This window comes from Symphalangus syndactylus, chromosome 11, assembly GCF_028878055.3.
Source record: "Symphalangus syndactylus isolate Jambi chromosome 11, NHGRI_mSymSyn1-v2.1_pri, whole genome shotgun sequence".
Lineage (NCBI taxonomy): Eukaryota > Metazoa > Chordata > Mammalia > Primates > Hylobatidae > Symphalangus > Symphalangus syndactylus.
This window is the reverse complement of record NC_072433.2, coordinates 46,180,034-46,196,315: the sequence shown is the minus strand read 5'-3', so window position 1 is coordinate 46,196,315 and position 16,282 is coordinate 46,180,034. Positions and strand designations below refer to the sequence as shown.

The window sequence follows — 16,282 nt, the reverse complement described above, 5'->3', positions numbered from 1 at the left end:
CTTTTCACGCAATGTGTGAATAAAAGCAACTTCAGAAGACATGGCCTTTTCAAAATCAGTAATGTACACCTTAAGTAAAAACTAGTGGCTGGACGTGGTGGCTCACACCTGTAATTCCAGCACTTTGGGAGGCCAAGGCAGGAGGATCCCTTGAGGCCAGGAGTTCAACAACAGCTTGGGCAATACTTTCAAGTTGCCCAAGACCTTGTCTCTACAAAAAATTAAAATTAGCCAGGCATGGTGGCACATGCCTGTAGCCCAGCTACTGGGGAGGCTGAAGTGGGAGTATCACACTTGAGCCCAGGAGTTCAAGGTTGCAGTGAGCTCTGATTGCGTCACTGCTCTCCAGCCTGGGCATCAGAGTGAGACGCTTTTTTTTGAGACAGGATTTCCCTCTGTCACCCAGGCTGGAGTGCAATGGTGTGATCTCGGTTCACTGCAACCTCCGCCTCCCAGGTTCAAGCATTTCTCATGCCTCAGCCTCCCAAGTGGCTGGGACTGCAGACAAGCATCACCACATCTGGCTAATTTTTGTATTTTTAATGGAGATGGGATTTCATCACGTTTCCCAGGCTGGTCTCGAACTCCTGAGCACAAATGATCGGCTCGCCTCAGCCTCCCAAAGTGCTATGATTACAAGTGTGAGCCACCTCGCCTGGCCTGACCCTGTCTCCTAAAAACAACAACAACAAACCAGCGGGCTTGAGAGACAAAAGCAGCAGCCAAACATGTTTTTCTGGCCCTAGTGTGCCACCCCTAAGCCCTAAGCGAGGAGGCATGGGGGACTGAAGAAGATGCCCCGGAAGTGGCTCTGGACCATCATAAACAGGGCCTAAGTCCTACAAGCTATGTTTCTCGGGGAAGGGGGTCCTCTAAGCCCCTTGTGGCCCATCTGCTGAGTTCTTCAGTGTCTGGCCAACATGGATAAAGATTCCCAGTGGTGGCCAGGTGCGGTGGCTCATGCCTGTAATCCCAGCACTTTGGGAGGCTGAGGCGAGCGGATCACCAGGTCAGCAGATCGAGACCATCCTGGCTAACACGGTGAAACCCCATCTCTAATAAAAATACAAAAAATTAGCCGGGCGTGGTGGCGGGCGCCTGTAGTCCCAGCTACTTGGGAGGCTGAAGCAGGAGAATGGCGTGAACCCGGGAGGTGGAGCTTGCAGTGAGCCTAGATTGTGCCACTGCACTCCAGCCTGGGCGACAGAGCAAGACTCCATCCCAAAAAAAAAAAAAAAGATTCCCAGTGGCATCCAGACGCAGCCACTATGTCTGGAGAGCCAGGACAGCACTGCCCACTGCATGGGGGTACAGGTACTCTGGAGAGGCTCTGGCTGCAGGGGTGCAGCCCCCGTGCTCATCCCACAGCCAGGATTCCAAAAGGTTGAGGGTGTGGGCAGTTACCCAAACCTCTGTGTGCAAAGGGGCAGGCCCAATCCACTGCTTGGCACTGGCATGGGGTCCTTGCTCAGCCTGACTGAATTGTTGCAGACCCCAGGCCTAGCTCACTGAACCTGGGTGATTTCTGGGGTGCGGATACAGCCCATTCTTCACAGGGAGTAAATCTGTCACAGTTGTGAGGCCCAGGAACCAACACACAGCTGTGGGCCCTGGGCCAGCCCAACACAGGGAGAGAATAATGCCTGGAACAGAGCCCTGAATGTTCCCTTCCCGTGCCCTCCCCCGCACTGCTCGACCAATGCAGGGCCGCTGCCGCGAAGCCTGGGAACACAGCATCTCCACTCTTGGGTCTTGGTGCCTGCAGACCCCGGACACTTTGCTATGATGGATGAGCTGGGGGTCAGGACACTGGCTACCCTGAATGGGTGAAGAAACCAGCCCACCCAGCCAAGGGCCACCATGCAGAAAAGACTGTTCTGAGCACACTCCTGCATCTGGAAACTCAAGGTCTACATGGGACGGGAAATACCAAGAGCCCTGGGGTAGACTCCCAGAGTGACTGGTCCAGAGCCCACAGGCCCAGCACCCATGGGAACCTCACCCCCGCCCTGCCCTCAGGGCCCTGCCAGCGCAGAGGGACTAAGGAGCCGCAGCATCCTGATTCCTCTCACGGCATTCTAGAGCCACCTTCAAATCCACCTGCACACATCCCGCCCAGAGCCACCTCCCCTGTGCGGCACAGATGCACGGAAGGTCCTTCCGAGGGAGGGCTCCCCTCCCGCCACTTTGGCTCAAGCAGGGATCAAGGGAGGGCACCCCCCCAGCTCTAGGGACAGCATATTTCATAGGGTGTTAGCAGGGAGAATAACTGTCTTCCCCAGCCCACAGGCCTCGCACCAGCATGAGGGTCACAGGCGGATGGATATTCTAACAAGGCACAGCAAAGGAAACAAACAACAAAAAGGCGGCCGGGCGTGGTGGCTCACGCCTGTAATCCCAGCACTTTGGGAGGCCGAGGCGGGCGGATCACAAGGTCAGGATATCGAGACCGTCCTGGCTAACACAGTGAAGTCCCGTCTCTACTAAAAAATACAAAAAAATTAGCTGGGCGTGGTGGCGGGCGCCTGTACTCCCAGCTACGCGGGAGGCTGAGGCAGGAGAATGGCGTGAACCCGGGAGGCGGAGCTTGCAGTGAGCCGAGATGGCGCCACTGCACTCCAGCCTGGGCGACAGAGGGAGACTCCGTCTCAAAACAAAACAAAACAAAAACAAAAACAAAAAGGAGGCCCACGGAAGGGAACACTGTTGGCCTCCGTATCCGTGGCTCCAGCATCTGCGGACTCAACCAACCGTGGATCAAAAATATTGAGGAAGGGGCCGGGCACGGTGATTCAAGCCTGTATTCCCAGCACTTTGGGAGGCTGAGGCGGGCAGATCACGAGGTCAGGAGATCAAGACCATCCTGGCTAACACAGTGAAACCCCGTCTCTACTAAAAATACAAAAAAATTAGCCAGCGTGGTGGCACGCGCCTGTAGTCCCAGCTATTTGGGAGGCTGAGGTAGGAGAATGGTGTGAACTCGGGAGGCGGAGCCTGCAGTGAGCCGAGATCGTGCCACTGCACTCCAGCCTGGGTGACAGAGCAAGACTCCGTCTTAAAAAAAAAAAAAAAAAAAAAAATTCAGGAAAAACCCTGCACCTGTACTAAACACATACAGACTTTTCTTGTCATTGTTCCCTAAACAATAGAGTTGAACCATTATTTACACAATATGTACTACATATTATATGTAATCTATAGAAGCTGTAAAGATGATTTAATTATACAGGAGGATGTGCATAGGTCATATGCAAATACTACGCCATTTATATGAGCATCCTTTGATTTAGGTATCCGAGGGAGGTCCTCCTTGGATACTGAGAGACAACTGTATTTGTAAACAAAATATCTGATAATGGGATCCTTATATCCAAATATCCAATATATGCAAATAAGGAATTCATACAACTCAAGAAAAAAAACTGATTAAACCTGATTTAAAAATGGACAAAGGATGTGAAGACACTTTCCACAAAAGACACACAAATGGTCAACAGATACATGAAAAAGATGCAAAACATCTAATCAAACACAAATCAAAGCCACAATGAGATATCATCTCATACTTGTTAGCATGGTTATTATAAAAAGTTCAAAGATCAGTGTTGGTGAGGGTGTGGGGGAAAGGGAACCCTGCACACCATTGGTGGGAATGTAAATTGGTATAGCCATTATGGAAAACAGTTTGGAGGTCCCTTGAAAAATTAAAAATAGAACTACCCTAGGATCCAGCAATCCCACTGCTGGGTAGAGATCTGAAGGAAATGAAATCATTATCTTGAAGAGATGTCTGCACTCCCTTGTTCATTGCAGCACTATTCCTAAGAGCCAAGATATGGAACCAACCTAAGTGTCCATCAGTAGATGAACGGATAAAGATATGGTACATATACAGTGGACTATTATTCAGCCATTTAAAAAATAAGAAAATCCAGCCATTTGCAAAAATATGGATGAACCTGGAGGACACCATGTGAAGTGAAAAAAGCCAGACACAGAAAGACACACTGTATGATCTCACTCATATGTGGAATCTAAAAAAGTTAAACCAATCTAAAAAAGTTGAACTAATAAAAGCAGAGGTGATAGCTGCCAGCAGCAAGGTTGGGGGAGTGCATATGCGGCAATGTTGGTCAAAGGGTACAAACTTTCAGTTGTAATATGACACATTTTGCATGTTCTAACTTATTCATGGGAGCTAAAAAATTTAAAAAACTGAATTCATGAAGATGGAGAGTAGAAGGATGGTTCCCAGAGTCTGGGAAGGGCAGTAGGGGTGGGTGGGGAGGAGTGGAGATGGTTAATGAGTACCAAAAAGTAGAAGGAATTATCTAGTATTTGACACCACAACAGGGTGACTATAGTCAATAATAATTGTACATTTAAAAAAAAAAGCTAGGCAGGGCGCGGTGGCTCACGCTTGTAATCCCAGCACTTTGGGAGGCCGAGGCAGGCGGATCACGAGGTCAGGAGCTCAAGACCACGGTGAAACCCTGTCTCTACTAAAAAAAATACAAAAAATTAGCTGGGCATGGTGGCGGGTGCCTGTAGTCCCAGCTACTCGGAGAGGCTGAAGCAGGAGAATGGCGTGAACCCAGGAGCCAGAGCTTGCAGTGAGCTGAGATTGCGCCACTGCACTCCAGCCTGGGTGACAAAGCGAGACTCCGTCTCAAAATAAATAAACAAATAAATAAAAATAAAATAAAAAATAAAAATAAAAGCTAAAAGAGTATATATAATTGAATTGTTTGTAAGACAAAGGACAAATGCTGGAGGGGATGGATATCTCATTTACCCTGATGTGATTATTACACACTACATGCCTGTACCAAAATATCTCGTGTACCCCATAAATAATACATCTACTGCCCGGGCACGGTGGCTCACGCCTGTAATCCCAGCACTTTGGGAGGCCAAGACAGGCGGATCACAACGTCAGGAGATATTAGCCGGGCGTGGTGGTATGCGCCTGTTGTCCCAGCTACTCGGGAGGCTGAGGCAGGGGAATCCCTTGAAGTCAGGAGGCAGAGATTGCAGTGAGCTAAGTTTGCGCCACTGCACTCCAGCCTGGGCAACAAGAGCGAAACTCCATCTCAAAAAAAAAAATAGGGCCGGGCGCGGTGGCTCACGCCTGTAATCCCAGCACTTTGGGAGGCCGAGGCGGGCGGATCACGAGGTCAGGAGATCGAGACCATCCTGGCTAACACGGTGAAACCCCGTCTCTACTAAAAATACAAAAAATTGGCCGGGCGAGGTGGCAGGCGCCTGTAGTCCCAGCTACAAGGGAGGCTGAGGCAGGAGAATGGCGTGAACCCTGGGGGGCGGAGCCTGCAGTGAGCCGAGATCGCGCCACTGCACTCCAGCCTGGGTGAAAGAGCGAGACTCCGTCTCAAAAAAAAAAAAAAAAAAGGCCTGGTGTGGTGGCAGGTGCCTGTAATCCCAGCTACTCAGGAAGCTGAGGCAAGAGAATCACCTGAATCCGGGAGACGGATTGGCAGCGAGCCAAGATTGCGCCATTGCACTCTAGCCTGGGCAACAGAGCGAGTCTCCGTCTCAAAAAAACAATAATTTTAAAAAATATGTATAAGTTATGGGGATCTAATGTGCAGCATGGTGACTATAATTAATAATACTATATTTTCGGCCATGTGCGGTGGCTCATGCCTGTAATCCCAGCACTTTAGGAGGCCACGGCGGGTGGATCACCTGAGATTGGGAGGTCGAGACCAGCCTAACCAACATGGAGAAACCCCATCTCTACTAAAAATACAAAATTAGCTGGGTGTGGTGGTGCATGCCTGTAATCCCAGCTACTCGGGAGGCTGAGGCAGAATTGCTTGAACCCGGGAAGCAGAGGTTGGGGTGAGCCGAGATCACACCATTGCACTCCAGCCTGGGCAACAAGAGCGAAACTCTATCTCAAAAACAAAACAAAGAACAACAACAAAAAAAGCCAAAAAAAAAACCTGTATTTTTTACTTGAAATTTGCTGAGAACAGGACTTAAGTGTCTCAGGCACACACTCACAGATAGTGACTGTGTGGTAAAGGATGGAGTATTAGACTGTGGTGATCATTTCCATGTCATATTACATATACAGTGTATATAAATGTTAAACCACCACACTGTGTCCCTTGAATATATACAATTTTTCTTTGTCAATTATATTTGTCTCCCCCTCAATAAAAATGAGGAGAAAAAAACAGGCACAAGGCTGTTTCCTTATGCAAGGGATGGCTCTGGTCACTTCACATGGCCTGTGGGCAGAAAGGATGGCAGAGAACTTTGCTCCAATTCAACAAATACTGGTCACCCATGCCCCATTGATAGCCGTGAGCAGCACAGATAAGACCGCCGCCCTCCTGAGCCCAGGCTGGTGAAGAATAAGAAGGGGGTGCAGGGAAGGAGAATGGCAGGGTGTGGGAGAAAGGACCCGCAGGCCTAGGAGCACGATGTGAAAATGCTCCCAGGCTCCTGATCCCAAAACGGGCACCGACTGGGGCTAGGGCGGGCAGAAAGTCCTACAGAGAGCTCCAGCAAGAGGCCCTAAAGACAAACACCAACTAGACCCCACAGTCCCAGAAAATAGGTCCATTTCACAGCTGAGGCTCAGCACAAGATCTGGTCCCAAAACAGAAAGACAAGTGAAACCAGAAGAAACCGGAGCTGCAGCTACACACGTCTGTGACTGAGAGCGCAGACGAGAGCCTCCAGGGCTGAGCTGCCAGATCACTGAGGCAGGGAAGGCAGGGTGTAGGCCCCTGAACTCTGGGCATCCGTGGGGTGGTCAACTACAGAAGCCCAGATTCCCAAGGCAGAGGCAGGGGTGAAAGCTGAATAAACTCCAAACAGGATAGTGGGAGTTGCTCAAAACGGCAACACAGAGGCCCAGGAGGAAAGAGCAAGCCCCACAGAGCACTTCCCAGGCCCAGAGCCTCAGGAAGTGGGAAAGACAGGTGACCCTCAGCACTTCCTTTTTTTTTTTTTTTGAGACGGAGTCTCGCTCTGTCGCCCAGGCTGGAGTGCAGTGGCGCAATCTCGGCTCACTACAAGCTCTGCCTCCCGCGTACACGCCATTCTCCTGCCTCAGCCTCTCCGAGTAGCTGGGACTACAGGCGCCCGCCACCACGCCCGGCTAATTTTTTTGTATTTTTAGTAGAGACGGGGTTTCACCGTGGTCTCGATCTCCTGACCTCGTGATCCGCCCGCCTCGGCCTCCCAAAGTGCTGGGATTACAAGCGTGAGCCACCGCGCCCGGCCTCCTCAGCATTTCTTATCCCCAGACCACTCTCATTAGCTTGAGAAGGAAGACTTGGCAGTTCTAATTAGCTTCACAGCTGTTCAAAGCATTGTCATTAACATCTCAAACTAGTCTTTCAGAGAAATAAACTGGTCACATTTTGCAGAAGAGTAAACCAAGGCTGAATGACTTGTCTGAGGCCCATAACACACAAAGGCAGAGCCCAGCATATGTGTAGTGACTGACTTGGGCAGGCTGGGTAGGCGGAGGGTTCATCCTATTGGAAGCCTGCACTACAAATTTTAAAGTAGCATCTAGGCCAAGCACAGTGGCTCGTACAGGTAATCCTGGCACTTTGGGAGGCTGAGGTGGGAGGATCACCCGAGGCTAGCAGTTTGAGACCAGCCTGGACAACATAAGCGAGATCCCATCTCTACAAAAAATGAAATTAGCCAGCATGGTGGCACACGCCTGTAGTCCTAGCTTCTGAAGAGGCTGAGGCAGGAGGATCACTTGAGCCCAGGAATTTGAGGCCACAGTGAGTTATGATTACACCACTGCACTCCAGCCTAGGAGAAAGGGCAAGGCCCTGTCTCTTAAAAAAAAAAAAAAAAATTAACAGCCTGGGCAACATGGCAAACCCTGTCTCTACAAAAAAATGCAAAAATTAGCCAGGCGTGGTGACATACACCTTGTGGTCCCAGCTACTCAAGAGGCTGAGGTGTAAGGATCGCTTGAGCCCAGGAAGTCAAGGCTGCAGTGAGCTGAGATTGCGCCACTGCACTCCTGCCTAGGTGACAGAGCTGTGGAATCCTTTCGCCAGGTGCTCCGCGAACAGTATGGGCTGTTTGGCTGAACAGCTATAATTAACAATTAGTACTATTATTTAATAATAATTACAAAAGAAAAAGTGTCTGGGTGTGGTGGCTCATGCCTACCCACCCAGCACTTTGGGAGGCCAAGGTGGGAGGATTACTTGAAGCCAGGAGTTTGAGACCACCCTGGGCAACATAAGAAGACCTGGTCTCTATAAAAAATTTAAAAATTAGCCGGGCATGGTGGTGCACACCTGTAGTCCAAACTGCTCAGGAGGCTGAAGTAGGAGGATGGCTTGAGCCCAGGAGTTCAAGGCTGCAGTGAGTTATGATTGTGCCACTGCATTCCAGCCTAGGCAACAGAGCGAGACCCTGTCTTTAAAAAAATAAAGTAGCATCTGGCCGGGCACGGTGGCTCACGCTTGTAATCCCAGCACTTTGGGAGGCTGAGGCGGACAGATCACAAAGTCAGGAGTTCAAGACCAGCCTGGCCAACACAGCGAAACCCCGTCTCCACCAAAAATACAAAAAATTTAGCTGGGTGTGGTGGCGGGCACCTGTAATTCCAGCTACTCGGGAGGCTGAGGAAGGAGGATTGCTTCAACCCAGGAGGCGGAGGTTGCAGTGAGATGAGATCGCATCACTGCACTCCAGCCTGGGTGACAGAATTAGACTCAGTCTCAATAAATAAATAAATAAAGTAGCACCTAAATGCCACAGAAAACAACGAGTGAGATTCACCACGTGCTTGGCACATACAGGGTTTCCAATCTTAGTTCTTAGCTAACTATAGCCACGTGTCTTAGCACCCTCTGCTTTTATCTTTGTTTGGATGCAGCACACACTGATGTAACCAGTAATTGTCAGTCTTCCCCTCAGTTCTGAATGTCTGCCCTGACTGTTGCCTTACAACTAGAAGCAAAGCCATTCCTGTCTCCACTTGTACCAATCCCCAACCCCCATCCCCCAATAAAGCAAAGGAAAAAGTAGGTTGAGGAAGAACTGTCAGATCTTTTCAAAACTCCTTTTAATTGCAGCTTATTTTTAAGTGCTGCTCGCAGTGAACACCAGGATCTGAAAAGCTAAGATAGGTTCTCCCCTTTGGAGCTGCTGTCAGGGAGAAGCAGGGCCCCTCTAAGAGCACAGAGCTGGGGCTGCAGGAGAATGGCCTCTTTCACAGCCCTTAGCCCACCTCCCCGCCTCCTTCAGGCTTCACTACCAGAGAAGCAAAAAGGATAGAGACTCAGCTCGGCCAGCCACCCAAAGTCAAACACCAGAGCCACATGTCCAGCCAAACAGCCCGCATTGTTTGCAGAACACCTGGTGAAAGAATTCCATAGACAGCATGAAGGCCTTGGTACCACCAAGAGTCACCCTGAGTCCCCAAGGACAGTTTTGAATGGACAAGGAGGTATAAAACTGAGGGCAGGGGGAACCCTGGCCCAGCCAAGCCACGTCTGTTTATACTCTAGGGAACCTGAGGCCCAGAATGAATATAGGATTCACCCCAAGTCACCCTACTCCCTACAAATCCTAGCCCATCCCATCTCTAACCAATCAGTTTGTTTGTTTTTTGAGACAGAGTCTCGCTCTGAGCTCTGTTGCCAAGGCTGGAGTGCATCTCGGCTCACTGCCACCTCCACCTTCCGGGTTCAAGTGATTCTTCTGCCTCAGCCTGCCGAGTAGCTAGGGTTACAAGTGTGTACCACCATGCCCGGCTAATTTTTGTGCTTCTAGTAGAGACAGGGTTTCCCCATGTTGGCCAGGCTGGTCTCGAACTCCTGACCTCAGGTGATCCACCCACCTTGACTTCCCAAAGCGCTGGGATTACAGGTGTGAGCCACCGTGGCCGGCCTCTAACCAACCAGTTTTGATCACGACAGTTCAAAACAGAAGCAGAAAAACCAAAGCTGCACAAAGAGAAGGCAAGCCAGAAATAAATAAAAAGAAAGGACTGGAGAAATGTGGCTCTCGCAAGAAGGGCACTGTTTAAGCTGGCAAGGGGAAGCAAGGCTGTCTCCCAAGAAGGAAGGGTTTCAATGAGGCTATCTAAGCTGGTCTGGCCAGCACCCACAGCCGGGGAACTGAGACTCACAGTGAGAAGAGAATGAGAAGGGATGCACTTGAATGAAACTACCACAGAATGTAGGTGGCCAAAAAAAACTCAACTAACTCAGGAGTAGGATATGGGGGTGTGGAGCTTCTGTCTCAGAAATCAGAGATGTCCCCGGCCCAGTGACCAAGAAATTTGCCCACCTGTTGGCCGGGCGCGGTGGCTCAAGCCTGTAATCCCAGCACTTTGGGAGGCCGAGGCGGGCGGATCACGAGGTCAGGAGATCGAGACCATCCTGGCTAACACGGTGAAACCCCGTCTCTACTAAAAATACAAAAAATTAGCAGGGCGTGTTGGCGGGCGCCTGTAGTCCCAGCTACTCGGGAGGCTGAGGCAGGAGAATGGCGTGAACCCCGGGAGGCGGAGCTTGCAGTGAGCCGAGATCGCGCCACTGCACTCCAGCCTGGGGCCTGGGGGACAGAGCAAGACTCCGTCTCAAAAAAAAAAAAAAAAAAAAAAAAGAAATTTGCCCACCTGCAATCATCAATACACACCCCTGCTGGAAACTCTTACTGGTTCCCACCTCCAGCCAAAACGCACCATGACGTCCTAATCCCAGCACACAAGACTCTAGTCCACCTTTTCTGTCTCATTCATCTCCCACAACCCTCTGTTAGTGTTCCACTACAGCACCCTTCCCCAAATGCCCAGAACTCCCCAACTTCCTGCGGTTGCTCACAGCACTGCTCCCATTTGGAAGGCTCTCACATATTCTGCCTGCTAAAAAATCCCAACACATTCTTAAAGAATCGGGGGAAGGGGACTCAGGCTCAGAGAACAACATGGCAGTCAAATTCCTCAAGGCAAAGACAGTGCCCTTCTGTCCTCATCATCCTCAAGCCTCATGGAGCCAACACAGGAGTTGCTATTTAGCAAAAGGCAGAGGTAATTCCTGGAACCAGAGAATTTAGCTAGAGAACCAGAGAAATCAGCTGTAACGTGATAAACCAGGAACGCGTTAATCCCAGCTGTGTTTTAGCAGGGAGGCTGTTGCGTCAAGGAGGGCCAGCTCCAGCCTGCCAGACAGCAACAGCCCGTGTTCTCTGCCTGGCCCACCTCTGGGCCAGGGAGGCACAGAAACAAAGCCAGCCTCCTCCAGGCCAGCTTTAAACTTAGCCCTGCACCGAGTCCGCAGGAGACTGGACTCTGACTTGTCCAGCTCACTGTTTTGAGTCAGCAGAATCGAGTGTCTCAACAAGGTCTCAGGAGGCCCAGGAGCTCATTAAAACCCCCAAGTCCCCACTGGAATGGGGCCAAGTGTCATGATACCCCTGAAGCTTACTGCCATGCATTCATGGGACACCAGTGACCCGGGTGAGGGCAAGATCAAGGAACCCCCCCTCCCACTTCTATTCTCAGTCAGACTCTCTCTAGCGAGCAGCTGGGTGATTATTAGCTTCTTACAAATCTTAGGAGTATTTACTTTTTAAGATAACCCCTCCTGCCTCGGCCTCCTGAATTCCACTCAGGATAGAACTCTCTCCTAGGTCCTAGGGACCCCTCTATCATCCACCCCAGACATCCTGGTTGTGCGGAGGCACAAATCCTGGCAGTGGGGTCACCTTACATGAAGCTATAAACTCAAGCCAAGATCCTAGCCAGCCGGCCGACCATCAAGATGAAGAAAGTCCCACGGCCCCCTTACCAGAGCCCGACAGGCCCAACTCTCTGGTTCCCCACCTCGGTGACTGTCCCCAGACCAGAGAAGTGGCTGGTCGGCCAAGGCTCCAGAGGGGCCTAAAGGAAGGAATTCTGCCGACTCTCTTCCGGGAATTAGGATTGGCAAAGACCCTAAAGGCCAAAGACACGGAGAAAGAGACTGGGGAACAGACCCAAGTTTCCGCAGAGCCCCCCGTCTCCCCTCCTACCTAAAATGGTTTCCCTCCCACCACCCCCATCCCAACCCTCTTCCGTTTTACTTTCTTCCAAGAACTTATCACTGAGACTCTATTGCTTCTTTCTTCACTCGCTTATGTTCCTCCCTCCACTGGACCTTGGTTCCATGAGGGTAGGGCAGACACACAACGTCCGGTGCTTGGCAGCACGGCCCGCTCAACAATTGACGAATTCAATTCAACAAGTGAACCGTATTGCAAGGCCTCACTGAGTGCCGGGTGCTGGGCACCAGTAAGTGAAGGGGCGGGAGAGGGCATTCTCTCGTTTTAGCCAGGCTTGGCTGACTGAGGAGCTGGCCATGGGGGTGGACGTCGTGGGAAGGACCTCAGCTGGGGCTGCTGCGGTTTTTCCCTTGCTCAGCGGCCCCAGCCTCCCCTGGGCCCGGCGCGCGCTCACCCGCTGCAGCTCGAGCTCGATCTCGCCGGCCTTGAGCACGATGGGTCCCCGCACGGCGTACTCCACCGCCTTCACCTGCGGGTTCATGGACTCCAGCGTGAGGATGCGCTCGCGCCGGCTGCGCTCGGGCCGCACCTTGAGCACCGCCGAGGCCTCGGCGGCCGCGCTGCTCTGGCTGCGGCCCCAGGAGCTGGGGGTCCGGGGACCACAGCCACGCCGGACCAGCGCCGCCGCCCGCTGCATCGCGCGCTTGCGGAGAGAAACCCTGGCACAAAAAGAGAAAGAGAACAAACACGTCGCGCACTGCCCAGGCGGGCAGCACTCCCCCACACAAGCCCAGCCAAGAGCTCGTTCAGCGAGCGGTGCCAGCCTGGCTTCGGCGCTGGTGCCCATCCCCCGGCGACCCGGACCCTCCACCGCGCCGCTGAAGCACCAACGCGCACCCAACCGGCTTTCGCAAAGGCTGCGCCCAAGGCATGCATGCAACGTGCCTGTCGCCCCTGCTAGGCCCTCGCCGCGGCCGGTTAGCTCGCACGCCTGGAGCAGCTACCCGGCCCCAGCGCCCGCAGCCGCATCCCCGCGCCCGGCGCCCGCACCGCCCGGCCCCTGCGCTCGCACACCCACCGCCGTCGGGGCCGCCCCGGGCCTGCGCGCTGCCTCCTGGGCTCTGTAGTTCTCCTGGCCGCTCCGGAGCGGGTGCGGAGAGCGAAGCGAACTACAAGTCCCGCAGCGCCCCGCGCCGGGCCGGACGGGGACCGGACAGTAGGCGGTAGCGCTCGTCCGAACGTGGCCGGGGCTGGGCGGGCTCTTTGTCCCAGTTGAGGGGCTGGAGAGTCCGGAGGGGCCCGGCAGGGGCCGTGCTCTCTGTCGCGTCTGCGAAGCTAGAGCTGTTCGCAGCCTCTCCCCAGTGGCGCGTCCGCCCCCCCACCGCCCTCACTGCCAGCACCTGCGAGGACGCGGGCTGCTGGATGGTGCAGTCATCGCCCCGAGTTTCATCATCCAAGGCCACACGGTGCCTGCGGCTGCCCACCGGAGCTGACAGGAAGGCGGGTGAGGCGTCTGGGACTTGGCCACGCCGCCCTGACTCCCGAACGCCAGCTTCCTTCTCAGCAAAACGGGGATCTGCCCACGGCCTCTGAGGGTGGTTGTGAGACTTCAAGGACCATCTGCCAAGCGGTCAGCTTTTCCCGACCACTCCATCTGACCCCCGACCTCCATCACTTCCGTTTTATTTTCTGTCTACCATCTGAAATTATCTTTGGTTACTTTTTACTGGCTTATGGTTTACCTCCCCCGACTAACCGTGCGAGCTCCAGAGGGGCAGGGGCAGTGTCTTTCTTGTTCATGGCATTCGCAGCACCTCTAACAGTTCCCGCCACAGAGGAGCCACTCAGTAAATATTTGTTGAAGAATGAATGCCCAGCACAAGGGGGCTATTATGTTTGGTAACGGTGTCTGCTGGCGAAAGGCTTCCTGGCTTGCCCAGAGCAAGAGCAGGGCAAGACTAGGAGGTGGCGTAGGGTGGCGCAAAGGGAGTTCTGGAAGACTCGGGGTCTAATGGAGACACCAAAATCTACAAAATCAAAAAATACAAATACAGAATCTACAAAATCCCGCCTCGGTCCCAGATTCTCCATGTGCAAAATGGGTTAAATACCCTCTAAGGTCCTTCCCCTTGGAAATTCTGTGAGTCTGGGTGTTTTCAAGCAGAAAAACAGCCCAGAGCTCCCACATCCCAACACACACACTCACATTAGGTTTATGAAAGTTGGAGCAGCAGTGTAGGGGAAAAGGTAGACCTGAGTCGGAATATCCACAGTTGCATACAGCCGTGCACTGCTTAACTGAGTTTGTACTACTTCGTCTTCGTAAAGCCTAGTTTCCCCATGCGTAAAGTCAGGGTAACACCTACCTCATACTGTGATTAAATACATTGATTGCCAATAAAAGAGGAAAGGAGGTGGGGAGAACAACAGAAACCGAAGATATCTTTGAGTATTCCTATGTCTGCAAACTGGCTTGGTCCACCAAAGGCGCGGGAAAGTTATTTGGGCTTCTCATGTACTGGTTCCACCCCTGCACCTTTGTCTACACTAGGTCTTGATGGCCAGGTATTCAGACTCCAGGTAAAAGTCTTCCCCAGTGAGCTTAGCTCCTCCTTCAGTGTCGTCGTTATCAACTGCCCGGTTGAGACACCAACATAACCCTCCACCTCCAAAACACGCTTGACCTTGACTTGCATGTGATGTCCATGCGGTCCCTTGCTGTCCACCCACGGGTCAGTGTACTATGCTCTTCTGTTATCTCTGTCTCTGATCAGTAGGGACAGGGGAGGAGGGGCTTAGAGAAGTGATCACAAATCTATTTCCACGACTGAGAACAACAAGCACACAGCCTTCTTATGTGTGCTCCCACGTCATCACTGTGAAAAACAAGTCGAGTGCCTAATATGCCCTCTGCCAACCTGTCTCTCTGAGATTGCATGAGGAAAAAAGCTTCCTTGATTTCTTGTGAACCACTGTACAATTTGCAAAGCACTTTCTTACCCAAAAGCACAGGCAGTATTATTCCCACTTTATAGATGAGGCTCAGAGAGGTTAGGTGACTTGTTCAGATGGTACAGCTAAAAGGAGAGCAGGAATTGTGATTTCTAACCCAGTGCTACAGCCCATGCATGCAGGGACCAGTCTTGTGTAGCTCTCTGGGTTTGGAAATTCGAGCTTGCTGTTACAATGCACGGAGCCTTTGAAAAGTTTCTGGGTGGTGGTTGTGATGACGATGGTGGCAATAGCATGAACTTTGCTTTTATTTTTTATTTTTGTACACAGCTAACCCAGTCCAAGAGCTTGTGTGTGTGTGTGTGTGTGTGCATTTTGTTTTGTTGTTCTCATCTGATTTTTATTTTTATTTTATTTTTATTTTTATTTGTTGAGACAGTCTTGTTTCTGTCACCAAGGCTGGAATGCAGTGGCTCGATCTCATCTCATTGCAACCTCTGCCTCCCAGGTTCAAGGGATTCTTCTGCCTCAGCGTCCTGAGTAGCTGAGACTACAGGCGTGCATCAACACGCCTGGCTAATTTTTTTTGAGGGGAGAGGGGGGCGTATTTTTAGTAGAGACAGGGTTTCCCGATATTGGCCAGCCTGGTCTTGAACTCCTGACCTCAAGTGATCCACCCATCTCAGCCTCCCAAAATGCTGGGATTACAGGGGTGAGTCACCTCACCCGGCCTAATGATTTGCTTTTATTTTGCCCTCTAGACCAGGTGGGGATGGATAGGAGCTGGCTCCTAAATATTAAAGCTAAAACCTGATTGAAATGATCATTAAAGCCCTCCCTATAAGCTAAATGAGAGCTTCAAATACACAGCAAGCTTCTATCAACCCACATAGCTGGAGACTCATATGTTTGCAAGACATAATACCCGTCTTTATTCCATAATTTAACAAATTCTTCTTGGGCACTTACCCTGTGCCAGACATAAGGCTGAGTTCTGGGACTACAAAGAGTCAAGCTGACTGTTCCTACCTGCGCAGAACATACAGTTTCTTAGGGAAGGTGGAGGTCATCACACGTGATTACAAACTGTGATAACCCCTGGGGATAAAAAGGATGGAGTTTTTTCTGAGAGTTCGGATGTCTGCGCAAAGATTTCCCAAAAGAGGTGGCCCATGAGCTGCTCCCACCCCAGCCCTGGAAGGTTGGTAAGAGACATTACTCCTGGCCAGTGTGGAGATGCGCCTAGCCTGGGATTGCCGTGGCACCGTAAATCGAGAGGCAGGTACTCAGCATATAAGAATCCAGCTGTTTCTATAGCTCCAGG

The 16,282-nt window shown here is 51.7% G+C and overlaps 1 protein-coding gene across 5 annotated transcripts in view; it reads right to left on the bottom strand.

Moving 5' to 3' along the window:
- GPT2 (glutamic--pyruvic transaminase 2) overlaps window positions 1-13,161 on the bottom strand; it is a 49,708-nt gene extending 36,547 nt beyond the window's left edge. Inside the window, exons 1-2 of one of the 5 annotated variants that reach the window (XM_063611900.1) lie at window positions 13,085-13,161; window positions 12,461-12,725 (exon numbers count right to left, since the gene is read on the bottom strand). In XM_063611900.1, coding sequence (XP_063467970.1) covers window positions 12,461-12,703 — 243 coding nt within the window. In that variant the 5' untranslated portion in view covers window positions 12,704-12,725; window positions 13,085-13,161. Of the gene's footprint in view, window positions 1-11,813; window positions 11,945-12,460; window positions 12,726-12,951 lie in introns of those variants that run through there. The other 4 variants (XM_063611902.1, XM_055233301.2, XM_063611901.1 and 1 more) reach the window with 4 other exon arrangements.
- Window positions 13,162-16,282: the final 3,121 nt, after the last annotated feature.